This window comes from Babylonia areolata, chromosome 4 (assembly GCF_041734735.1).
Source record: "Babylonia areolata isolate BAREFJ2019XMU chromosome 4, ASM4173473v1, whole genome shotgun sequence".
In the NCBI taxonomy this organism is placed as follows: domain Eukaryota; kingdom Metazoa; phylum Mollusca; class Gastropoda; order Neogastropoda; family Buccinidae; genus Babylonia; species Babylonia areolata.
In genome coordinates, this window is record NC_134879.1 from 43023725 (window position 1) to 43051091 (window position 27367).

General features: G+C 40.7%; 2 protein-coding genes across 6 annotated transcripts in view; one reads left to right on the top strand and one right to left on the bottom strand.

Annotated features, from left to right (window-relative positions):
* Positions 1–22217, bottom strand: part of LOC143281193 (basal body-orientation factor 1-like) — a 29122-nt gene extending 6905 nt beyond the window's left edge. The window contains exons 1-8 of one of the 3 annotated variants that reach the window (XM_076586241.1): positions 22128–22217; positions 14802–14918; positions 12916–13249; positions 11814–11894; positions 10839–10909; positions 8390–8603; positions 6914–7185; positions 3710–3862 (exon numbers count right to left, since the gene is read on the bottom strand). In XM_076586241.1, the coding sequence (XP_076442356.1) occupies positions 3710–3862; positions 6914–7185; positions 8390–8603; positions 10839–10909; positions 11814–11894; positions 12916–13249; positions 14802–14872 (1196 nt within the window). In that variant the 5' untranslated portion in view covers positions 14873–14918; positions 22128–22217. Of the gene's footprint in view, positions 1–3709; positions 3863–6913; positions 7186–8389; positions 8604–10838; positions 10910–11813; positions 11895–12915; positions 13250–14801; positions 14919–15893; positions 16061–20351; positions 20378–22127 lie in introns of those variants that run through there. The other 2 variants (XM_076586239.1, XM_076586240.1) reach the window with 2 other exon arrangements.
* Positions 16266–27367, top strand: part of LOC143281192 (ectonucleoside triphosphate diphosphohydrolase 5-like) — a 29209-nt gene continuing 18107 nt past the window's right edge. For 2 of the 3 annotated variants that reach the window (XM_076586235.1, XM_076586237.1), the window contains exons 1-4: positions 16266–16310; positions 25082–25732; positions 26064–26281; positions 27175–27250. In XM_076586235.1, coding sequence (XP_076442350.1) covers positions 25111–25732; positions 26064–26281; positions 27175–27250 — 916 coding nt within the window. In that variant the 5' untranslated portion in view covers positions 16266–16310; positions 25082–25110. The remainder of the gene's footprint in view (positions 16311–25081; positions 25733–26063; positions 26282–27174; positions 27251–27367) is intronic. The other variant, XM_076586236.1, reaches the window with a different exon arrangement.

Genomic DNA, 27367 nt, shown 5'->3' on the forward strand with positions numbered 1-27367 from the left:
AACAAGAGCAGTCATTATTATCATTTTTTGTTCAAACAGGAACTTCTTTTGCTAAGCATGGAATTTTTATTTATTTTGCAAACGTTTTGGTGCAGATAGTAAAAAAGGGAAATTACTCTGTAATTAATGCTAGGGGACTTAATTTGCTTTAAACTGATCTTTCTCATCTTAAACATTACATTTTGAAATTATACTCAATACATAAAAAGCTTGGATTTTTTTTTTAAGTGTATCACAAGTGAGTCTTGAAGGCCTTGCCTCTCTTGTTTGTTGTTGTTGTTGTCTTAATGTAAACAAAGTATGTAATATGATCCTGGAACATGGAATATCTGGTGAATCAAATCATGTGCATTCTGGCATCAAAATCCAGGAATCTTGCATGAATAACTCACAGCAGAGACTGTTTAACCTTTGAGTCAAGGTGCAGAAATAATGAAGCTGGTGCATACTCATGTTTTACTACATGTGTATGTCAATCCATTGTCAATAACATACCATAGTACAGGTATATCTATGATCATTTTATGTATGTGCTTTTTCATCATGCTTGCAGGTATTATGTTGATATTATCCATTTGCGTGTTTATTAGTTATGCATGTATTTGAGTATGTCCGAATGTCCTGTATGTACTTGAACCCTTTGTCATTTTTGTGAATATTTTTCTTTCTTTTTTTTTTTTTTTTTTTTTTTTGCCCTAAGGGCTGGATGTAAAGAAGCATATGCATGCTTATTCCACTTCCCTTACTCAAAACAAGTTTGTCCATTCTCTCTCTCTCTCTCTCTCTCTCTCTCTCTCTCTCTCTCTCTCTCTCTGTAAGACTAGGCTCTGGCCCAAAATCTCCTCCACTTGAATATCAAACATGAGCAAAATAATCAGAGTCAGTCAGTCAGTCAATCTCTCTCTCTCTCTCTCTCTCTCTCTCTCTCTCTCTCTCTCTCTCTCATTCATTCACTCATTTCTTTCCATGTCCATTCTGCGTAAGCTGACTTAACTTACTTCACTTTCCTCCTGTGGGTTTGTGAAGCAGAAAGAAAAGAAACAAGTGGATGAGATCAGTTCCACAGAATCATGACATTGTCCTCACGACCATACAAAGCAGGCCAGGGAAGTAATGCAGGGGGTGAAAGCACTTTTGATTTTTCACAAAAGCAGCTCTATGTTTTCAATGATAATGCTGAAAGCAGGGGGGACTGTATCAAGAAAATCAGTGTCACTTCACAAGCAAATAAACGAAAACAGAAGGAAAAAAGCAACTCTTTTTTTTCTCTCTCTCTCTATAATGCCATTGTTATGAACTCAGTATAGTGAAATATGAAGCCATGTGCATACATATGCATGTGTGTGTGTGTGTGTGTGTATGCGTGTAAGCATTAGCGTGTGTGAGTGTGAATGGATGCCTATGTCTGCAAGTTTTTTGCTGATGCAATACTCATGGGAACACCAAAATGAGAGCTAAGAATATCAAGCACTACATTTTTGTGAAATGTCTGCGTCACCCATATGAGCATCACAGTAAAAATAAAACAAACAAATTCTTTTTTTCCTTTTCGCCTATTTTCTTTAGTACAAGCAATCACGAAAGTTACAAAACAATGGAAATGCAAAAACATATTTTCCAACAGTGTCCTGCCTATAAACAAGGCAAAACAAAACAGAGCCGGTTTTTTGTTGTTGTTTTTTTTCAAACAAAGAAGGTATGGTTAGTTTGTTTACAAATGCATGAAAATAACTAAAATCTAAAACAAAAAAAATGCGATGCTATTTTTCTGTAGCTATATTTCACACACACACACACACACACACACACACACACACACACACACACACTGAGAAATTCACGCACACATACACCCACATATTTGATCATAATAATTGCACACTTTTCTTCTTCTCTTTAAGACAGAACAAAAGGGGGAAGGGGCCGGGAGGTGCGGGGGGAGGTATGCATGCAACACAAGCTACACTCACAGAAGCCAAAAACGCTAGGCACCAACAGCACCATCAATATTATTCAGAATACTTGGCAACTACTCAAAGACACGAAGCAAGCACTGACCAAATCAAGCGGCTACTGCTAGCATTCATGAAGATAACTGATGATTGTGATGAAAATGACGCTGACGGAGGCGATGATGATTAAAACAGTGACAAACAGATACATGAGCAAACTAAACACACTTATATCCATGGAAGTTAAAACATGAAGTGTTAAAGCTCACATGTACAACAGCTCATTTTCCGAGGTCAAAAACAGTATGTTACATATAAATGCAATACATATGCATATAATTTTTAAACACACACACACACACACACACACACACACACACACACACACACACACACACATATATATATATACACACAACCCATACACACACTCTTACACACACGCACACATGTACACAACCCATACACGCACTCTTGCACACACTCACACACACCCATGCATTCACGAATACCACACACACACAGATATCCATGCACACACACACACACACACACACACACACACACACACACACACACACACACACACACACTCACAATCATCTCCCCCCCTCCTCACACACACACACCACACACAAACACCTGTGGCAAGAGAAAACAATGCAATTTTCCATGCATCAATCAACAACAGTAGAGCAGATACCACCCACCTGCTGGCCACAAAAGGATAACCAGACCATGAAAATGACCAGTGACAGGCTACCTCCACATACTGTGTGAAGTGCAGCAGTGGCGTAGTGGTAATATGCCCAACAAATGTTCGAATCTCATACGGGGACCAGGATTTTACACTCCATTCCACAAGACCTTGAGTGGTGATCTGGGTGCTAGTCTTTCGGATGTGATGATTTAAATAAGGTCCCATGTGCAACATGCACTTAGACCATGTAAAAGAAACCATGGCAACAATTTTTTTGTGGCAAATCCCATTAAAAAAACCCACTTTGACAGTAAAATAAAAATACACTTGCTTATAGTACAGAAAAGGAAAAAAAAAAAGGGTGTTGCTCCAAATTGGCAATATGCTCTCTATGGGGAGAGCACCTGAATTTCCCACAGAGAATCTGTTGTGACACAATACAATACAATACAATACAATACAATACAATACAGTAACCAGTCATTAAGTTCTTTCTACAGGAGTTGTGGTTCTGTTAGCTATTCTACCAATGTGTTCCAATTAATTCTGGACTTTTTTTCTTTTCTTTCGGTTAGTCGTACTCCCTACCCTCTTATGCTTGTAAAGTTCATGTTCGATGCACATGAAGTCATTTATCTCTTCACATTCCCCATCCCACTTTTCCAAAACATACATGCATGATGCAAATGTGCGCGCACACACACACACACACATACACATATATACATACACACACACACACACACATGTATACATTCACACTCACAGACAGACAGACAGACACACACACACACACACACACACACACAAACCCAACACTCAACTTAACCTTCAATGACTGACATCTAAACTGCCACAGAATCATAGATGGTTGACATTTGAAGGTACCTGTAATTCTTCATGTGCATTATCTGCATAAAAAAACAACAACAAACTTTTCATATACAGCTGCTACAAAAGTATACACTAACTCAAACCACATCTCACAAAATATCTCACAATCAACTGTTTACACTGAGCATGGTTCAAGAACAATACACTTCAGTGTTCTACTCACAATCGTTCAGCAGCCTCTATGTCCTTAAAAACGCTGTTGGTGCTGTTTTCCGCCTTGGTGAAGGTTCGGATCTTGGGATAGTCCCCCTTGCCAGAGTGGGCAGCCAACATCTTCTGCTGGTAGGCAGCCTGGGCGTCGCGCCGGTACTGGGTTCTGTGGGGGCAGACTCTGGCATTACCAGCACATCACAGGGAACCAGAGGAGAGGTGGGAAGAACATTGCATTATCATGCTGTAGAACTGTTTCTTTAACATTATTTTTGCTGTTGTAGTTATTGTCATTATTGTTGTTGTTGTTATTATTATCATTATCATTACAACGACTACTACTATTGTTATTCTTCTTCTTCTTCTTCTTAGTATTATTATTATTATTATATCTTAATATTATTATTATTACTATTATTAATATTATTATCATTATCAGTACTGTTACCATTTTTGTTGTTGCTGTTGTTGTTAGTAGTACTAGTAGTAGTAGCAGCAGTACCAGTAGTAATGTCATCATCATCATTATTATTATATCATCATCATCATCACAATCATCACCATCGTCATATTATCACTGTTATTATTCTAATTTACACATCAAATCCTGACGTTTATCAACCTGGGAGATAGATCTTTGCCCACTGATCTTTACCCAACCACCATGTACACAGACGGTTATCTATCATGTTTGTTCAGTATACACAAAAATAGTCATGTTCCACACCATCCAAGTGCATGCCACTTTCTCTAAAACTTCACACAAAGGTGAGAGACTATTTGTGTCATGCATATGATTTTTTTTCTTCTTAAAAGATAACTGCCTGCAACAACTGAATCAAACCACTGCTTGTGCAAGCATACAGAGTTTTGCTTATACTTTTCTGCTTTTAAAACATCTTCTTCATACGGAAAAAAAAAAACCCAACAACTCCACAACTGCCACTATCTTATTGTTTCAAATATGCTGAATTGTATGGTTATTGTATCTTCTTTCTGCACAATATTCTAGCACACAAAGAATGGAAAATGTAGTGAAATTGTGCATATAATAAAACAAGTGATAAAAGTTGACAATAAAAAGAACATAACATGGAGAAAAAAAACAAAACCCGAAAGAATAAGAAAAGATATCTAATCTGTGTGTGTGTGTCAGGTCCAGTTTGATACAAGTGAAAGGTGAAAGACTCACATGCTGTTGCTGAAACCGTTAGATATCTTAACTGTGTCTATTTGTGATGATGTAAATAAATGACCCTCGCAATACGGTTGTATTTAAAACACATTACAATGGTCTTTTATTTAATGTACCAAAATTTAAAATGGTTTACTGTCAGCACACAGACACATAAATTCGTTATCTAACATGCGCAAACAATAAGATGAAATACAAACATGTGTGGAAAGACTTCAAACTCAACATTCCTGAAACAACCCTGATGACAGAGCTTGATCAAAACAGCGAGACATGCATAGCTTTAGTGAATAAGCTGTGAATAATACCACCCTCTGACATAAAGTCAAGTGCAACATAGACTCGCCACATAAGCAAAACGCACACCTGGAATCCTCGGGTGTGGACCAGCAACTGTCTGATGTATGAATGGAGTACGGCACAGCCACAGAGGTGACCCATGTGACCCCATCACATTCCCCACCACTCTAATCAAACTCCATCCTCAAAGTTCTAAGGCAGAGCAAGCTGATAGCAGTTACTGCCCAAACCAGCTGCCCAAATTGACAAAAAAAAAAAAAAAAAAAAAGAAGAAGAAGAAGAAAAGACTGCCAGTTTTAACAAACACTGTGTGCCATGATCTTGTCAGTAACACCTTATATAACAAGGAGGATATTTTTTTCAAATCCACCATCCCTGAAACCACCACAATGACAGTTTCAGTTTCTCAAGGATGCGTCAATGTGCTTGAACAAATCCACACATATATGCCACACTGCACCACTAAGCAGATGGCTGACCAGCAGCATAATCCAACACACTTAGTCAGGCCTTGAGAGCATACATATATACTTATGTTCCTCAATGACAGTGCTCCATCACAAGAGTGAGATACATCCAGCCTAAATTAGTGGGCTGTAAAAATTCAGCCATTTCCATGTCAATTTAATGCATGCCAGGAAAAACATAGACTCACCACATGACCTAATAAGCATTCAAATGTTATGGGCATGGACAAAAATTGTTCATGCCACTCCCCCCGCAAATTAAACTCATGGGCAGATCTCGCAACAATCATTTGTAAAATACAGACAACAATGATGGGCACTGAATTCAGCAGACGTTTTATATATTCAGACAAAAACACCAAGTAACAGAAGTGAAGATTGATAACATGAAGCACATCAGCTATTGTGAATTATGCAAATGATCAAAGTGAAGTATTCAAATTCAGTTTGACTGATGAAGTCAGCAGTGATTGTGGTGACACTGTTTACCTTACCACAGCACCAGCAAGCTGTTCAAACAGCGAGGAACTGTCATTTCAGCGGAACGATTACCATGACCATATTGACTACAGTGATTAGGACCAAAAGAATGTGTGTGTGTGTGTGTGTGTGTGTGTGTGTGTGTGTGTGTGTGTGTGTGTGTGTGCAAGAGTGTATGAGAGAGGGTGAGGGAGGGAGAAAGAGAGAGAGAGAAAGTGAGTGAGTGAGTGAGTGTGTGTGTGTGTGTGTGTGTGTGTGTGTGTGTGTGTGTTTGTGCATGTGCATATGCTTGTGCATGTCTTTTACCCCATAAATCCTGATGACTATACTTCACTGTGAAACACAATCTTATTCTACAAAAATGCACACAAACCCCTCCCTTCCACACACATACAAAAAAGGATCCATGATGTCCACTGACAAAACCTTTTTCTTTTGAGTTCTGCCAGTCATCTGTTATGTGTCAACTTTTATGAGACAGCTGTAGCAACACAAACTTTTAGCCACACAAACTTAAAAATCTATCCACGGTATGTATAAAACAGCATAATCCCACAAACCAGTAACAAATGGAAAACAACCAACCAACCCAACCAAACCCCAACTCACTGGTTGGCCCCAATCTCCTGCTTGACTTGCTCCAGCGACTCCAGGAAAAACCATATGTATAAAACAGCATTATCCCACACACCATAAGACCCCAATAACAACAGGCCCCCCCAAAAAAAACAACAAAAAAAACAACCCACAAAACCCCAACAAAGCTCCAACTCACTGGTTGGCCGCAATCTCCTGCTTGACCAGCTCCAGCGACTCCAGGAAAAAGCGCTCCAGCTCCGTGCGCTGGTCAAGGATGCTTTTGGCCAGGCGCTTGACCTTGTTCATCTCCTTGGTCTTGGTCTCTATCACCCGCTGCAGCTTGGCCAGCTCTTTCCGTGCTGCCTCGCTCTCCGCCCGGGCACTCTCCGTGATCATCTGTCGCTCCGTCTCAAACTCTCTGACAATGTGACTCAGCGTCTTCTCCAGCATGCGCACTTTGTCGTGAAGCTGTCCAGTAAAAACCATCGCAATGACACTGTGTTAGTTATGATCATGGGAGCGGGTGAAATGTGTCTATAAAAACACCAAATCAGTCTTTCCCTTACAGCTTATTTTGGAACGAGAATTTGAAACAAGACGAAGAATTTACATGAAAAAACAACACTGCCATCTGCAAGTAACGGTAAATGAGTGAATGAGAAGTAAGAAAGAGACAAACATGCACACAGACAGAAAGCACACCAAAGCATGGAAAACCCCAGACAAAACAAACTCTCCAAAAACACTAACGCTCTGCAACGAAATAGTCCATAAACGTAGAAACAAACAGACAGAACTGTGTATGAATGAAAGTGAAAGAAAAAAATCATATTTCCCCTTCCCATGCTAACCCCCAGTCCCCTGGTTTTGAATTGCGGTTCATGGCCAAAGTTCATTGAAACGTAGAAAACTTTTGACAATGGGCAAAAATGAGTCGCACACAGTTACAATTTATGCAGATTTACTTAGGGGGAGGGGATCATGCCAAAAAAAAAAGGAAACCCTGTTCTCTCTCCTTCATCTTCTTTTTGAAGGCATGTGTAAAAAAGCTTTCCGGAGGCATCACTGCAGAATCAGGTGTCAGACTTTGGATCCAGTAATCACCAGGGTTCAAGGACCTGTTCAGCCTGGTGCTGTGGCCGTGGGCAAAGGCACTTTAGTCTGATTGTTTTTTCACTCTATACCCATGTGTGAATGGGTACCTGACTTGGGCTGTGGAAGGTTTAAATGGTGAAAGGAGAGAACTGGGCCCCTCCTTCCCATGCAAAGTCGTGGACACAGTGGATATGAATTCGCTGCCCCTATAACCGTATAAGGCTATGTGACTTTTAACCTTTTTTTTTCAGATGTACTTAAAATATAGTCACTCAATCTCAGACATTCAACAGGCAGATAATGCCAATACAAAGATTATAATTATCATCATTATCATCACATCACCTGATAGTGTATATGTTTTACTTCATGTGAGGCACTTAGAGCCTACTTTTTGCGGAGTTTGTGACACAAAAGTACTATGTACTATAATCATTATCATTATTATAATATTATATTCCCATTATTATCATTCTTCTTCTTCTTCATAGTATGATCATTATTATTTTCATCATTATTACTATCATCACTGGAACATGGTACACACACACACACACACACACACACACACACACACCTCTCTGATGTGCTCCTTCTGCTGTTTGGCCTGGATGACCTTTTCCTGCACCATCATGTCGTTGACCTCCTTCTCCCCCATCAGGTGCTTGTTCTGCTCCGTCAGGTGCTCTCGCTCCTTCTTCAGCTCGTCCCCCTCCTTCATGTGGAAGGTCAAGGACTCCGACAGTCGCATGTTCTCCTTGTACACAGCCTTGGTTGTCTCATCAAGGTTGCTGCGGTGGAAAACAAAAGGTAAAAGGAACTGTTACTTAAATATTTGTTTTACTGAAGGTTGGTTGTGATACAGTTTTACCTTGTGCACAGTTTGGTTGTCTTATCAAGGTTGCTGCCAGGAAAAACCACACATAAAAAAAAACTGCATTGCTGCAGTGGAAAACAAAACATAATTGTTCCACTGAGGGTTGGTGTGATATAGTTTCACCTTGTACACTGATTGGTTGTCTCATCAAGAATGCTTCCAAGAATGGAAAAAGAAGGCAAATGTTTTACTGAGGATTGTTGTGGTGCAGTTTTACATTATACGCTGACTTGGGTATCGCATCAAGACTGCTGCTGTGGAAAATGAATACAAAAGTTGGTGTGGTGTAGTTTTACCTTGTACAGATTTATTCTTCTCATCAAGATTGCTGTGGTGCCAAAAATAAATAAATAAATAAATGAATAAATAAATAAAAATGCAAATGTTTTACTGAAGGAGAAACAATGAGCTGAAAAGGCAATTTTCTTCCTAAAATTACGTTTAAGTAACGTACTTACCGTGACCCCACTAGTGCAGACTCCAGCAGGGGTCTGATTCCTGTCCTTCTTTCAAAAGATTTAAGCTCCCACAGACTTTAACACACACCAGGCCAGCCAACACATATCCACTGTGTCTAAGGCTCAGCCCAAGAAGGTGCAGCCCAATCCTCAATTTCCATCATTTTCACCTTCCCCCCCCCCCCCCCCCCCCCCCCCCCCCCCCCCTCTCCCCCCTCCCCCTCCCCCTCCACCAAAGTCAGCTATGGTACCCATTCACACCATGGGTGGAGTGAAAAAAAAAATCAGAGTAAAGAGCCTTCCCCAAGGCCACAACACCAGGCTGAGCAGGGCCTTGAACCCTGATCACTGGTGAACACTGGATCATAAGTCTGATACCTGATTCTGCCATGCTGCTTCTGGAAAGCTTCTTCAAACATACGTCATTCAAAAAGAAGATGAAGGAGATAACAGGATTTTCTTCTTTTTTTCTGTTTTCTTTTGGTTTTTGACTCACTTGTGTAAACAAAGTGAGTCTATGTTTTAACCCGGTGTCCGGTTGTCTGTGTGTGTGTGTGTGTGTGTGTGTGTGTCCGTGGTAAACTTTAACATTGACATTTTCTCTGCAAATACTTTCAGTTGACACCAAATTAGGCATAAAAATAGGAAAAATTCAGTTCTTTCCAGTAATCTTGTTTAAAACAATATTGCACCTCTGGGATGGGCACACAAAAAAATAAAAAATGAAGCCTAATTATATGCAAACTGCATTTACTGTTATATTTATATTTTTTGTATTCTCTAAACTTGGCACTTTGATCTGATATTTGACACAACAACAAGAGCAGTCGTTATTATCATTTTTGTTCAAACAGGAACTTCTTTTGCTAAGCATGGAAGTTTTATTTATTTTGCAAACGTTTTGGTACAGATAGTAAAAAAGGGAAATTACTCTGTAATTAATGCTAGGGGACTTAATTTGCTTTAAACTGATCTTTCTCATCTTAAACATTACATTTTGAAATTATACTCAATACATAAAAAGCTTGGATTTTTTTTAAAGTGTATCACAAGTGAGTCTTGAAGGCCTTGCCTCTTGTTTTTAATGCAAGATTACTTACTGTATCTTCAGTTATGCTGAAAATAGCTCTGTCAGTGTTGTTGTTTTTGTTGTTGTTGTTGTTGTTGTTTAACAGGTAGAGAGAAATGGAGAGAGAAAGGGAGCAAGAAGAAGGAAAGAACAGAGAGGAACAAAGAGAGAGAGGGAGAGAAAGAGAAAGAGAACAGAGACTGGTGTTTGTGGAGGTAGTGGTGGTAGTGGTGAGGTGTGCATGTGCTTGTCCTCGTGTGTCTCTCTGTGTGCATTTGTACCCATGAAAATATGTACAAGTGTGCATGTGTGTGTGTGTGTGTGTGTGTGTGTGTGTGTGTGTGTGTGTGTGCATGGTTGCGTGCGCATATGCACAATAGTATGTTCTTGTGAGCATAAGTTATTTGTGCCTGTACAAGTGTGTGCAAGTATCCACAAGCATGTGTGTGCGTGTATGTGTGTTTTCATGCATGTGTTAACTTGTGTGCATGTGTGTGAGACTTTACCACCAGAAAACCCACACACATGCACAAAAGACACACACGGACACTCACACACATAAGTGAATGAGAATGATAGACATCATAATATAAAGTTGATGGTCACATATGTGCATGCTTACGCAATGGCTTCAGTGTGTGCCTTCTCAGCCAGCTCAGCTATCTTCTGGTTGGCTTCTTGTTGCAGGCGCATCTGAAACAGACAGGCTGACACATGCAGGGAAGATGGCAGAACACGCTCACGGGTGACTAAGAGACTGAGGCTCAAAATGTTTTAACTGCTTAGACCTTGGAACTTTACAAGCTGAGTGAGAGAGAGAGGGAGGGAGGTAAAGAGAGAGAGAGGGAGAAGAAAGGGACAGTGGGAGGGAGAGATAAGAGAGAGAGACAGAGACAAAGACAGACAGAGAGATAGACACAGAGAATTCAGAACTCATATTCAATTTATTCAAGGATTAAGATTTTGGGTATGGCCCATTCTTCCAACCTGTCCTTGCTAATCCACATCAGTTACAATAGCACATATATATTTAATGAAAAGGGGAGAAAAGGAGAGAGACACAGAGAGAGACAGAGAGAGAGAGAGAGAGAGAGAGAGAGAGAGAGGGCCAGATATAGACAAAGACAAACACTGAGACAGATAGAGACCAAGAAAGGTTGGGGGTGAGTGCAGGCAGGGGGTGGGGGGGGGGCGGAGGGGGGCAGAAAAGAGACAAACAAATAATGAAGAAAACAAAAAGAAGATAAAGATCAAGATAGAGAGATCACACACACACGCGCGCACACACACACACACACACACACACAAAGAAGTGAAAAGTGAATTTAGTTCACCATGCTCGTTGACAAATTTCATGCTTCTCATGCTCCATTACTTTGCAAACACACGCAGAGATAGAGTTGAGAGAGACAGACATAACACTTTGATGTTTTATAGTAATTTCTTTTGACAAATAGAGAGAGAGAGAGAGAGGGAGAGGGAGATGCAGACAGAGAGGCAGAGACACAAAGAGAGAGACGGAACATGAACGAAAACGAGAATGAGAAGAAGAAAGAATTTCCAATAAACCAGGTGACAGAAAGAAAGAGCGTCTTACCTTTTCCTCAAAGAACTTCTGTTCCAGGCGCGCCAGTGTTGCCTTGTGGTCCCGGTTGGCATTGTGCATTGACTCCTTGATCTGTAGGCAACAATCAAAACATTCAAACCTCTTACTTCTACAACAGAAACACCTAAACAAACAAAAAACCAGACCCCCCCCTCCCCCCCCCTTCTCAGGCCTAACAAACAACCAACCAGACCCCCCCTCTCTCCCCCCCACCTTCCCAGGCGTAACAAACAAAAAAAATAGACCCTTCCTTCCCCCCCCCCCCTTCCCAGGCCTAACAAACAAAAAACCATACCCTTCTTTCCCCCCCCCCTTCCCAGGCCTAACAAACAAAAAACCATACCCTTCTTTCCCCCCCCCCCTCTTCCCAGGCCTAACAAACAAAAAACCAGACCCTTCCTCTCCCTCCCCCTTCCCAGGCCTAACAAACAAAATACCATACCCTTCCTTCCCCCCCCCCTCTTCCAGGCCTAACAAACAAAAAACCAGACCCTCTCCCCCCCCCCCTCTTCCCAGGCCTAACAAACAAAAAACCAGACCCCCCCTCCCCCCCCCCCCCTCTTCCCAGGCATAACAAACAAAAAACCAGACCCTTCCTCTCCCCCCCCCTTTCCCAGGCCTATCAAACAAATAACCAGACCCTTCCTCTCCCCCCCCTTCCCAGGCCTAACAAACAAAAAACCAGACCCCCCCTCTCCCCCCCCCCCCTTCCCAGGCCTAACAAACAAAAAAACCAGACCCTCCCTCTCCCCCCCCCCTTCCCAGGCCTAACAAACAAAAAACCAGACCCTCCCTCTCCCCCCCCCTTCCCAGGCCTAACAAACAAAAAACCAGACCCTCCCTCTCCCCCCCCTCCCCCTTCTCAGGCCTAACAAACAAAAAACCAGACCCTGCCTCTTCCCCCCTTCCCAGGCCTATCAAACAAACAAAAAAACCAGACCCTCCCTCTCCCCCCCCCCCCCCCCCCCCCCTTCCCAGGCCTAACAAATAAACAAACAAAAAACCAGACCCTCCCTCTTCCACCCTTCCCAAACCATCCCCCCTCCTCCCACCCCCCCCCCCCCCCCCCCCCCACAAAAAAAGAACAACCCACCTCGTCCAGCTCCTTCTGCATCAGCCCCCGCTTGCGCCGGAACTCTTTCACCGTCTTCAGCTCGCTCTGCATCAGCTCCACCTCCCGCACCTTCTCCCCGAGCTTCTCCTCCAGGTCGTTGATCTGCTTGCTGAAGTCCTCCACCAGTGCCTCCTTCTCCTGCCGCTGCTCCTTGCGCAGCTCGCGGATCTGGTTTTGGAAGTGCTCCAACTGCCCGTCCTTCTCACGGTCCTGCTTCTTCAGAAAGGTGATGACGTCAATGGTGTCCCGCTCTGTGGCCAGCATCTGGCTCTGCAGGGCGTCATTCTCAAGCATCAGCTTCTTGGCGCTCTCCCTGTGTGTCAGCAAGGAGTAAGCAGGTGTACATTCCATGGTGAAACTATCAACATGTATTTTAGGCAGTGTTTCTTCTCTCTCTTGGCGCTCTGAGTGTGCGTGTGAAGGGAGTAAGTAAGTGCAGATTAGAAATACGGGGCTCACACACACACACACACACACACATACAGTTTTTTTTTCTCTCTTGGCACTCTCTCTATGCGTGTGGCAGCAGGGAGCAAGCAGGGATATGTGAGAAATACACGCACACACGCACACATGCAAACACATACAGTGTTTCTTCACACAAACACACAGTGTTTCTTCACACAAACACACAGTGTTTCTTCACACAAACACACAGTGTTTCTTCTCTCTCTTGGCACTCTGGGTGTGTGTGTGTGTGTGTGTGTGTGTGTGTGTGTGTGTGAGTGTGTGTGTGTGTGAGTGTGTGTGTGTGTGCAGGGAGTAAGGAGGTTTACGTGAGAAATAAGGCAGTGAAACTATCAACATTGATATTTACACAATATTTCTTCTCTCTTCTTACTTCTCTTCTCTCCCTGTTCATTTGCCTACCTATTACTAATGAAATTCTGTGCCTGTGATGCTGGTCCATTTTCCCTTTTATTTTCAGCAACCTGTGCATCATAAATGTATGCATATATGTATATATCTTTAAATGGCAGTGACCTTTCAGTCAAATATTCTGATTTCTGAGTTACCTCTTTCTTCATCCACCTCTATGTTTCTTTTCTATGGGCATGTCTAAATGTGTGTGTGTGTGGGGGGGTGGGGGTGGGTATGTGGGTGTGTGGGTGTAAGGGGGGTGTGTGATTTACTGAAGTGCATCTGCATGTCTGGTTTCAGGAATTTTTTCGTTCAAATAAATGGGAGTTAAGCTGTTCCTTTGTAGGGCGTATCTATGTGAGGGCATGTTTAATCTGGTGCATGAGCTTGTGAGTTAAAGGGGCACAGGAGCTAAATCTGTGTCTGTGTGTGAGACGGATCGGCAAATGGTTGGGATGGACTGATCCGTAGGAAGACATAGTATGCATCACACATGTCCACACTTACCTGAATATGCACAAAACTACACTTTTCTGGACCACTGTCAACACTAAAAAAAAAAGTAACAGTTCTACACATTTAGCTCAATAGGAAAACAATAGCAAGAACAACAAAACACCATCAAGAGTTTCAAGTTAAATAGCATCATGGAAAATTCCCCCCTCAATTAACCCTCCTCTCACCTTCCCACTCCTCATATACACACATACTATTGGTGCACACACACATACATACACACACACACACACACACACACACACACGCACACACACACACACACACATGCATGTACGCATGCACACACACGTACGCATGTATGCACACACATACACACACGCACACACACATACCCCTTCACCCCTCTTCCACCTCTCCACCCATACACACATAAATCAAAACAAATGACACCTTGACACCTTAACCAATCAAGATCAAAAGTAATACACTTTAAAAAAAAAAAATGTTAAACACACAAATACACACACAATAATGGTATAACTCACCGGTAATCTTGTTTGGCTCGTTCAGAAATATCCAAACGAGCCTCCCACATTTGGGAATTGGCGGCAGCCATTGCTGTAACTGACTCTTGCTTCTTGGATTTCTTTCCCCCCTTCTTCCTGCAGTGAGATAAATATATAACTTTTGAGTCATGAGAAATTTGTGGTGGCCTTGCATAATAAAGTTGATATCCACCAAAGATCTCCTTTTCACTCCCCTACTTTTTTTATAAAATCATAATGCAAAATTCTACCCATGCAAGTAATCAAAGATATGTTCATGCCCCCTCCTCCCCAACACCCCCCCCCCCTCCCACGCAGAACAGGCAGAACTTTTCATTTCTGACTGCTCTAACTGGATAGGTGGAAGTGAAGGAAACCAAGAGTTCTCTGTAGTCATGTACACACCAGTACAAATTAGAGAACAGTCACCTGTGTACAGAAGCCTGGATCACAGATGTATTCATAAAATTGCAAAATAATAATAATTATCATTATATTTATATAGTGCTGAATCTTGTGCAGAGACAAATCAAAGCGCTTTCACACCAGTCATTCACACAAAAGCTACCTGAGTTTTATTTTTTCTTAATGAGTCAAACATTTCAAAACAAATTCAGTGATTTAACATATCTACCACATACTCTGCTGCTGTGGACATATCTTAAATGAAGATTTGTGTTTATGTTTCCTTCTTGTGCTTTACCCCCATAAAAACAAATTACAGGTTTAAAAAATTCTTACTACTTTTCATGCACATACAGGTACAGTTACAGGTACTGTATCTGTGGCAAAAATTAGTCTTGCAGCCTTTCCACGCCCCTTCTTGATATAGAAGTTTGGTTTCAGGGTTTGAATTTGCATGCTAATTTGCCTAAATAGTTATTCATCAAAGTCATATTTATTGATATGCACATAGATATAAATTTAAAAATGCTTACTCGTTATGTATAGTTTAGGTTTATCTGTTACCCCCCACCCCCCACACACACATTTTTTAACACGCACATAAAATCAATATATAAACAAACATATAATGTTTTTGAACTGGTCAAGAATTGTCTGAATGGGACGGTTTGCGATCTTCACACTTACCCCTTCTTCCCCTTTTTGCCCTTCTTTCCTTTCTTAGGCATGGTGACTGTTTGGCACAACAACAATGAAACGAAAATACGCTAATGGAAGCACGAAATGTAACAGCAGGTATAACGGTTCTAAATGCCACTTCCTGCGTCCATCATGTAAACAAAATGCCGGCCATTAATAACGTCGCCATGGGCACTGTCAGATCTCGTACTATTTGGAACTACAAAATCCACGTAAAAAACAGTAATGTTATAAAATTCCCTTTCCAATACAAAAATATTGAAATTGGATGACACGAAAATGAAAAATCAAAATATCATTTAGCTTTTGTCATTCTCTAAAAGTGAGACAACTTTTCCAATTTTATTTCACGTTCGACAACTCCGTTGTGTTTGCAGAAGGCAGCCACTGGAAGCTCGAGAAAAGGTTTGTTGGACTCTGGTTATCACCACTGAGCTGAATGGGAGCTCGATGGTTATCTCTAACATTGGGTCATTGCGAGGTCAACATGAGAACAACGTGTCTGACTGCCAGTTTTTGGTGATTCCTAATCTAGCTATCCCCACCACGCTAAAAAATTAATTAAAAAGTAATGTCTGGTATCAAACTCACACGCACGCACGCGCGCACTTACGCACGCACGCACAAACACACACACACACACACACACACACACATGCGAACATACATCCACGCACATACTTAAACACACATGTGTACACATATGCACACACACGAACACGCACACGCAAGATTCAGTAGTTGGGGGGAAAAAAACAAGCTAACAAACACAAACTTACAAAACTGCGCGCACACACACACACACACACACACATATATATATATGTATACATTTTCGCACAGGATTATGTCATGCGATCTGAGCCCACAGCACACGGTGGGAATTGATTAATATTTCTGCCAGTTTTGTACACTAGCCATGGATTTTTGTCCTGTTAAGTAAAAATGTCATTCCACAGTTAAGTTTAAAATGTTTCTCAAAACACACCCCTCTTCCATTCTGCCAGCAGTGCTTCTTGAACTTCTACAGGTCATATGTGTGGGTGTGTTTATTTGTGTTTGTATGTTCACATGCTTGTTAATTCATTTATGGTGTACTTAATGCATGTATGTGTAGATGTATGTATGTCACTTTATTATTTATTTATATATATATTATATTGTGAAGGCCACAAGTTTCCTGGGAGGTTTGAGCATCAATCTACATTATTACTTGTATATGTTGATGGCTGGTGAGAATGATTGGAACAGACCCGATAAAGATTATTATATCTTTTCTAGTGTCTGTTAGTCAGTAAACACATTTTGTTAAAAGAACAAACAAAAATAACAAATGGTAACTGAATAGGATTTGAAAAACAAGAGTGGGATTTTCTTCTTTTTTTTTTTTTTTTTTTTTTTAGAAAAATATGTTTTACAATTTCTTTAAGAATATGTATGTTTATGATTCCAGTTTTTTTATCAGTTATGGAAACACAAGTACATCCACACCAATTTCTCCAATCAAAACATAGCTGAGAACAAAAATGAATGAGTGAAAAAAAAAGAAAAAAAAAGAAGAAAAGGTGAATAGGTAACAAGATGGAAAAATAATTAGTTAAAAGTATTTTTTAAATCAGCAATAAACATTAAAGTCTGTCACTGGAAATGAGTGCATTTTGGAAAACACACAGATAAATAGAATAGAAGAATCATTCTTCATAGTCTTTGTCTTTGTCCCCTTGCCATCTTAATATTTGACAGAATTCTGTAAGGGAGACTCCATGGCAGTGTTGGTAAGGCATTGGACGTCTGATCCAGTGGTCACCAGTGATCAGGGTTTGAGGCACCATTCTGATTTTCTGCACTCCACCCAGGTATAAATGGGTACCTGACTTAAGTTAGGGAAGAATGTATTTGTATTTGTATTTCTTTTTTTGTCACAACAGATTTCTGTGTGAAATTAGGGCTGCTCTCCCCAGGGAGAGCATGTTGCTACACTGACAGTGCCACCCATTTTTTTGTATTTTTTCCTGTGTGCAGTTTTATTTGTTTTTTCCTATTGAAGTGGATTTTGCTATAGAATTTTGCCAGGGACAACCCTTTTGTTGCTGTGGGTTCTTTTGCGTGCGCTAAGTGCATGCTGCACAGGGGACCTCAGTTCATCGTCTCATCTGAATGACTAGCATCCGGACCACCACTGAAGGTTTAGTGGAGGGGGAGAAAATACTGATACTGAGCTGTGATTTGAACCAGCACACTCAGATTCTCTTGCTTCCTTGGTGGACGCGTTACCTCTAGGCCATCACTCCACATAATGGTGGAAGGAGAGTATTTTGGGCCCTACCTTTCTATGCAGTCTCATTCTGTTTTTCTTATCATCAAGGTTTGTGTTCTCTCTCTCATTCTTTGTTTCTTTTTATATAAGCAATGGAATAATTATTAAGCACATGTACAAAAGAAAGTGTATGATTAAAAACTGTCAGGAGATAGTATATTATAAATGCATTCTTATTGAATCATATCATCTTCTAGCTCATGATTAGATGGATTTTTCAGCATTTGAACTTTTTTTGTTGCTGATCATATCTACCATCGTTACCTTCGTTATATCTATCAACAACAAAAATACTCTCATTGTCATCTGCAGTATCATTGTGCGCTTTGAGATGCTGTGTAAGTGCTGTGTACATGCACACTATTATTATGATGATTATTATTGCTATCATTATTATTAGTATTAGCATATTTATCATCATCATGGTCATGGGGCATGACATGCATTCAGCTAAAGTACAGCTGTTGCCGAGGACTGATAATAACATACAGTGCATTGTTGTCCATTGTTCCGGTTTTTGCCTCTTGTAGCCGCCAGGTGGCAGCAAGATGGAAATGAAAGCAACAACACATCGTTCAGTTATTGATTCATGTCATCATGCTCGGTGAACAGTACATTGTTGTGTATGCTGTGCATCATTCATGATTCATTATCTGCTGCTGTAGTGTTCTGGATGCTTTCTGTGAGGGAACAAAGAGTGGATGATTTGAAGAACTTCACAATTTAAGTGTTGTTGGTTTTGGGGTTTGTTTGTTGTTTTTTGTTTTTTGTTTTTGTGTTTTTTTACCTTAACAGTGTGAACTGTTGTGTTATGATTGCAGTTATAGTGCAGCACAATATTGTACAGTACAAACATGAAAACTGTAGTGTTACCTGTGAAAGCACCATGCATTACCTTTGAAAACAGCATAAGGTGGAGTTGTTTTTTTAGTGTAGTAGGATATAGCTTTTATAGCTTTTTGCAGCATCGTGTACCACTACATAGTTCAAATGTTGTGTGTTTTTCATGTTGCAAGAGATTGAATATTGTCATGAGACTTTCATACTGCTATCGTTTCAGGAAAGAAATTTGTGCCATTTGTGCAACACTGTTTACCTCCCTCTTTCTCTCTTTGTTTTTATGTCTGCTCTTAGCTGAAACTGTATTTTTCTTATCAAACTGCTGCAACAGTAAAATCAAAAAGTGTATCAATTAGGTAAATAGATATCAGATCATCCCAAATAAACTTGTATACATTGCACACAAAACCACGTACATACAGAGCAAATGAGTTCTACAGGATCAGTTCTTTTGTCATAGATATATCAATGAACATGAACAGCAAACATTGAACGTTTGACCTTACACCACCGGTATCAACTGCAGATCATCCAGAAAACAACATGGGCAATTTCATCATGAATTTTAGATATGAACTAATTGGTGTTCATGACTTCTGTCATATCAACAAATACTTTGTTACCAGTTGGTCATCTCCTGGTTATGTTCAAAAGATGAAACATGAACAGTAAAAAACAGAAAAAGAAAACAAGATGGAAATCAACCAAGTAACTACTTGGTGTTCATGACTTCTGTCATATCGGCAAATACTTTGTTACCAGTTGGTAATCTCCCAGTTATGTTCAAAAGATGAAGCATGAACAGTATAAAAATAAATTTAAAAAAATTAAAAGACAGAAGAAAGAAAAAAAAAACTAGATGGGAATCAGCTGTCCTGTTCTTCAAAATAGGTCATAGTGAATACATGTTTGTGCTCTTGGCTAGAATTATGTCTGTTCTGGATAGCATTTAGACTGTTTTGGATCACATTTAGATTGTTCTGGATCGTACAGATCCATTGAGCACAAATTGCTGACAGTTTCATCTGGACAAACACCAAACACATCACCAAAAATATTAAGATGAATGTAGCCCAACAGTGTTTTGTAGAGACAGAAACGTAACTTCAGTACACATACCTACCTCCTCAGTAACAGAACACATCTAGACAGATTCAGCACTGACATGTTGGATGAATTAATAATTTTTTATGTTTTGAGATATTTTCTGGCACACATATTCCAATATCATATAAAATGCAATGCAGATAAAGACTTATGAACAGCACAGTTCTGATTCAGGAACTCACCATTTCAACATTAGGCCATCCAAGTCCGCTTTACTCCGATAACTATTTCGATCTTTCATGTCCTATCACTTCACATAATTTTCAAGTCCTTTACATGCAAAGTCGTCATTTTTACACGTTTTAGCATCTCAGTACAACTGCACAGCATTATGTTTTTCTTTGTGTGGCGTGCTTAACAGCACCAGAGGGACTGAGTATTTCGTCAGATCAATACCATATTTACAGCTACAGTCATGAATAATCAATTGAGTCAGTTGCATACGGTGTCTGCACACACCTGTTGACTGCTGTCTTGACGTGTGGTGTGGTGAACGAAGCCTGTCAGCTAAATGATTTTCATGTCCAGCTCAGCAGCCAGATGGTGTATGGGAGCTATTTTTGTCTGGTCCTTTGATTGTGAAGACATGAGTATTCAAGGGTTGAGGGAGAGGGTGGGGGAGGGAAGAGAGAGGAACATAGAGAGAGAGTGAGGGAGAGAGAGACAGGCAGAGAGACAGAGAATTTGGAATTCTCTTTTTCGGGAACTGATGTTGATTGTTTTATAATTACATTGACACATCTGCATTTAAGTGAGTAAATCTTGATTGTAGTGATAGCTTCTATTTATTGATAATTGTAATGATAGCTCCTTATTGTAAGACATTTATGTTGTGCATACTTCTAAAGTGAATGACTAAAAGCTCAACCACACAACACAACACACAAACAACAACTTAATGACAAGGAAAACAAAACTGGAGTTAATTATATTTTTTTTAACAAATGAGTTTTAAGTGCTGTTTTCAAGGTGGGGTTGGTTATTCTATTACCAGTAATGAACAACCTACACAAACTGTCCTGCCAGAAGGAGTTATGTTGTCTGTCTTGGTCATATTGAAAATGAGCATCATTTCCATTTATATACCCTCAGTACTAAAATTATGGATAATATTCATTAATCCTCTCTGTTAATCCTTGGGGAAAAATTATTGTAAAAGACTCAACAAATTATATAAGATTATCAAACTGTATTCAAACTGCATAAAATAGATTTAAAAAACAAACTGCTTTGATACCTTAGCAGATCTGATTTATCTTTGTCTTAATGAAAGGATAAGAAACATTAAAGGATGTCCTGTTCAGTGAAATACTAAAATGGTTAATGGCCAAGGGTCCAACAGCTTTTTATGGTCACTGATTTATATCCACTGTGTCTGAGGCTTGGCATAGGGGCATGATTATCTCCTGCCATTTTAACCTCCCCCAACCGAAGTAAGGTAAAAAGTCACACCAGGGTGGAATGAGGAAAAATCAAAGTGAAGTTACTTTCCCAAGGACACAACATTTGTCAAAACGGAGCTTTGAACTCTAATCGCTGGTGAACACTGGACCAAAAGTCCAATGCCTAACCAATTCTTCCACGGCACCTCCCCAAATGAAACATATATATACTGTCAATTCAGCAACAGATCCCATCAAATCTGTTTCTGGACTGTCTTGGCATTCTTCTGCCCTCCATTAACGACACTAACCGACAGATCTTTGACGTGCTGTGTATTCCTGACATGTCAAAGTGTTCTCTGGCAAAACTTCTGACTTGATCCAGATCTTATAAAAACTTAGTGTTCCGTTTCAAATCTTTCGTTTCTTTCCAGACAGCCAGAGTGTCCTTTTTTTTCCTTTTTTTTTTTGTTTTTGTCTTTTTGTCTCTTTTTTTTTTTTTTGTCTTTTTTTCTTTAATGATCATTGACTCACAGTAGTCTGTTCAGTACTTTCTAGTCAGCATAATACTCTTACCTTTAGTCCAGCTACAGTCCCTGAGTGTTTGACAGAATTCACTCCAGCTTAAGAGTTACACATCCTCATGAAAACTCTGATCATGTTCTGTATAATGCTTGCTTGTTGCTTCTCTGTGCATGTGTATGTTTGTGTGTGTGTGTGTGGGTGGGTGGGTGGGAGGGTGGGTGTACATGACAAAAGAAACAGAGGCTATAATATAAAAGAGTGAATGGAGAACTGTTGGTTGGAGAGAAACTGAGTTACCTTTGGTGTCTTCGAGGAGCAGTTGCTGTAAAGAATTCAGAGGCATGTGCTTGCTAACGCACTTATGATCACTGCTTTTCCTTTTCATGAACATGCGGATGTTTGTATATCCCTATGAATGCTTCTGTAAAGCAGTTTGTGCTCCTTCCAGTACAGGGAGAAAAGCTCCTTTTAAGCATTGTAATCATTATTCGATTCAGCCATTTAGAACCTAATTGTGAGGAGATTGCATGGGTCGATCTCATAGCTGGCACTGCTCTGTTGACAGATAGGGCAAGTTCTGTCCGTGTCTGTGAAGTAGGAGAGATCGTTTGGTTGTTGCGTGCTTGACAAAACAATGTCTTGGTAACTGCAGATTTTATCGACTCACTTGTGTAAACAAAGTGAGTCTATGTTTTATCCCAGTGTTCGGTTGTCTGTGTGTGTGTGTCTGTGTGTCCGTGGTAAACTTTAACATTGACATTTTCTCTGCAAATACTTTGTAAGTTGACACCAAATTAGGCATAAAAATAGGAAAAATTCAGTTCTTTCCAGTCATCTTGTTTAAAACAATATTGCACCTCTGGGATGGGCACAAAAAAATAAAAAATAAAGCCTAATTATATGCAAACTGCATTTACTGTTATATTTATATTTTTTTGTACTCTCTAAACTTGGCACTTTGATCTGATATTCTAACCCAACAACAAGAGCAGTCATTATTATCATTTTTTGTTCAAACAGGAACTTCCTTTGATAAGCATGGAAGTTTTATTTATTTTGCAGACGTTTTGGTGCAGATAGTAAAAAAAGGGAAATTACTCTGTATATTAATGCTAGGGGACTTAATTTGCTTTAAACTGATCTTTCTCATCTTAAACATTACATTTTGAAATTATACTCAATACATAAAAAGCTTGGATTTTTTTAAAAGTGTATCACAAGTGAGTCTTGAAGGCCTTGCCTCTCTTGTTTATTTACTTTTGCTGAATCTGAGGTCAGGAGAACGGTGGCAGATTTGAATAGATGTTTATCTGCCAGTGATTGTGAGGGTCTGCTTAATTCAAAGCCTGCTCTTGCCCTTTCTCCCAAGTTTGACTGGGAAATCAATCTGAGTGTCAAGTCATTTGGATGAGATGATAAATTGAGGTCCCATGTGCAGCACATACTTGGCAAACTGGGCGTGGGGGTGGGAGCCATGGCAACATTATGTAGAAGAAATCCACTCCAGTAGGTTCACAAATATGCATGCACTCAAGGCCTGACTGCTTGTCCGGCATCTGCCAAGCTGTTGTGGTGTAGCATATATATGGATTTTAACACAGTGACACCTCCTTGAGAAACTGAAACTTTCTGCAGTCTTTTAACTGATGTTTGGCTTTGAATGCAGGATTGTTGCATGGGGTATCCTGCTAGTAGCAGGCGTAGTAATTTACAGGCGTGTGTGTGTGTGTGCTTAGAAATTATCGTTGGACCACCATCTGTCATGTGAAGGTCAAATCATACTTTCATTTGTTGTTGTTTTTTTATTCCAGCGTATATGGCAACACATGATTGCTAACTAGCTAAGATTGCTGGAGAGAGATGAGGGTAGACATGTATGATGATAAGAAGAAGAAGAAAATGAATAAGAATAGCAAAGATAATGATATTATTATTATTAGTAGTAGTAGTGGTAGTAGTAGTGGTAGTGGCAGTAATGATTGTTCATTCACACAGCACCTATTCAGTGGACTATGTACTTCGCACTGTATGACTGCATCAGTTTAAGATGTATGCCAGTGGAATGATACTGATAATGGTTTCATTGAGTAACTGAGAAACATTCAAATGTTACAGATCAAGGCCTTAAGTTATCTCTGTGTCTCTCTTTCTCTGTGTCACACACACACACATGCACACACACACACACACACACACACACACACACACACACACACACACACAAACCAAACAAACAAAAAAAAACAACTTTTATTGTATTAATAGAAAATAAGCGAGTCACAGGTACATGACAGACATACACACATCCTCCCACACACCCACACATTTGCACAATATATATGGTTTTCACTGTTTAATAATCTGCTATAAAGGAAATAATTTTGAAACAGGCTATGTTAATTATCAGCACAGTACAGGTAGCACAAAACTGGCCTGTCTGTCTGTCCCTGTCTCACTCTGAAATGCCAAGCATGTGTACATGTTTGCACACACACACACACACACACACACACACACACACACACACACACACACACACATGTACTAAAAAGAATAAACCAAGATAAACAACACCTGTACCCACACATGTATATTATATATATACACACCATGCATCAAAATCAAAGTAAAATCCTATATCTGAAATGAACTGGGACTGCAGTAACAGATGTTGATGGGGGGGGGGGGGGGGGGGTTGTTTTTTTGTTTTTTTTGTTTTTTTTAAATCACAATAGATTTCTCTGTGTGAAATTTGGGCTGCTCTCCCTAGGGAGAGCGTGTTGCTACACTGCAGCACCACCCATTTTTTTGTATTTTTTCCTGTGTGCAGTTTTATTTGTTTTTCCCATCGAATTTGTGTGCGTATATATATGAAAAAGAGAATAACTAATTTTTATGTACTTGACATAATAGCGGACATCAAGAGCGTGTCTCAAACATGTTGGGTTTTTTTTTTCTATTAAGTCTGTGTTGTGGTATTAACTGAGGGAAAATTAATTGTTTAGAACAGGTGTGCGGAGTTCACTGTGTATAAATGGCAGTCGAGATGTGCACAGACGAGAACCACCAAGAGGAAGAGCCTACACTGAGCGCTGGAGAGACAGCCGACATCCAAGGAGAGACTCAGTGCGCTGAGGCTGACCACTGCACATGCCAGTCATCAGATTACTCAGCAGAGGCACCACGGGAAGGGGAAAAATCCATCAGAGGTGCTTTCACTGAACGCCTGACGCAAAGCCTACCCCCCCAAGCCGTGTACATGGCCACAGCTGTGATAGCAGTCCTGTGGGCGGTTTGCATGTATCATTTCTACGGAACCTCTATCAGCAGATTGCAGACCACAGGGCTGGTAGAATCCCTGGAAAAACATGGGTACTCCGGGGACTGCCGAGTGCAGGTGAGGAAACACAGGTACGGAAGTCCTGACCTTCTGACACCAAAGCTGAAAGAGAAACTGGTGGCTCAGTGGTCCCAGGCAGTGGACACCTTAACCAAGAGGTCTGGAGGGGAGGGGGGATGCGAGGCGGAGGGGGTGGCCCGTCGTCTAAAGGGTGCGGATGACTGCCCGGGCCCCGAGGAGCAGTACGTGGTGGTGTATGACGCAGGGAGCACTGGCACCCGCCTGCATGTCTTCCAGTTCCTCTGTCAGAACGGCGGTGAGTGGAGGGGAGTGGAGTGGAACTTTGTTGAATGTCCCGTCACACATGCTGGTGATTTTAGACAGAAGAAAAGTGCAGTCCTGAGATTTGATGTAGATCTGTGTATTTCTGTCAGCTTCTGTCTTTCCTTAAACATATGTAAACCTGTATAGTTTGAGCATGTTTTCACACACACACACACACACACACACACACACACACACACACACACACACACAGATAGATAGATGAATAGCTAGATAGACAGACCGATTTAAAAAAAAATTCTTTATTGATGAGGTGTTAAATTTATGACCGACCAACCACACCTATACTCACCCTTCCACAGGTATCAACCTGAAGCAGGAGGTGTTCCAGAAATCCAAGCCTGGACTGTCAGAGTTTGTGCTCCATCCCCAGAGGGGAGCAGACAGCCTGCACCCCATGATCACAGCTGCCATGGAGAAGGTGTCGGCACCCCTCCACTCCACCACACCCCTCATCTTCAAGGCCACTGCTGGCTTCCGGCTGCTCAACACCACTGGTGCCAATGGTCTTTTGACTCAGGTGACGGGGTTTGAATCTTTGTGTCACATTGTGTTTTAGCTGTGTATTGCGGTGGTGTATGTGTGTGAGTGAGTGAGTGAGTGTGCAGGGTTCGTCATTAACATTTTTTCACATGAGCGCCTGCGCTCTAGTTTCAGAATTTTGATGAGCGCAAACTGAAAACTAAGAGCGCACACTAAAAACTTCTTCTTCTTTTCGCCATCCCCTTCACCGTCAGCCTTCCTTTTTGGGATCAAATATTTCAGTATTTTGATTTTGCACGGCCGCGAAATCGATCGTGTGCTCCACTTTTCTACTCTTCAAGTCTGAAGAGCGCTCTTTTGCATAGCCTCCCCTGATTCACTAGGCCTACTTCCGGTTGAACTAACAAAACGTAAACAGACGGCTTTCAAACTTCGGTAAATGCAAAACGATCGCGCTTTTGACTCTTGTTTGTGATGGACAATGGAATAACAATTTAGATACAGTAGTGTATGCTTATGTCTTTTCAAAATCAAGAGCGCAAGCGCTCTGAGTCAAGGAATTTTCCAGAGCGCAATTTGTTTTTTCAGAGCGTTCCGCTCAGCGCTCCCGTTAGTGACGAACCCTGGTGTGGGTGTGAGTGTAAGACTGAGTGTGTGTGTGTGAATGTGTGAGTGTTTGTGGGTTTTTATGGGTTTTTTTAATTTAATGTCTTTTTACTTTGAGTGATATTAGATGTGTAATGTAAGTATATGTGAGTGTGTTTGTGTGTGTGTGTACGTGATTGTGTGCATGCTTGTGTGTGTGTACATGTGCAGGTATGTGAGTGTCAGTGTGAGTGTATGCACGCTTCAGTGTATATTACACAGTTAAATCAAACTTTTACAAGTGGGAGTATTAACCTCTGAGGTGATTCTTTAACCTGATTTCAGATCAGGGAGAGGTTTGCACAGACAGATTTCCTCTTCAAACCGGAAGACATCAACATCTTGTCCGGCAGAGAAGAAGGTGAAGATCAATCCGCTTTCATTTTGCTGTGATTTGTATGCATCCCACCCAACATCACATGAACACATGCATACACAAACAGATGCTGCCAGTGCACCTGTGTACACACCACACACA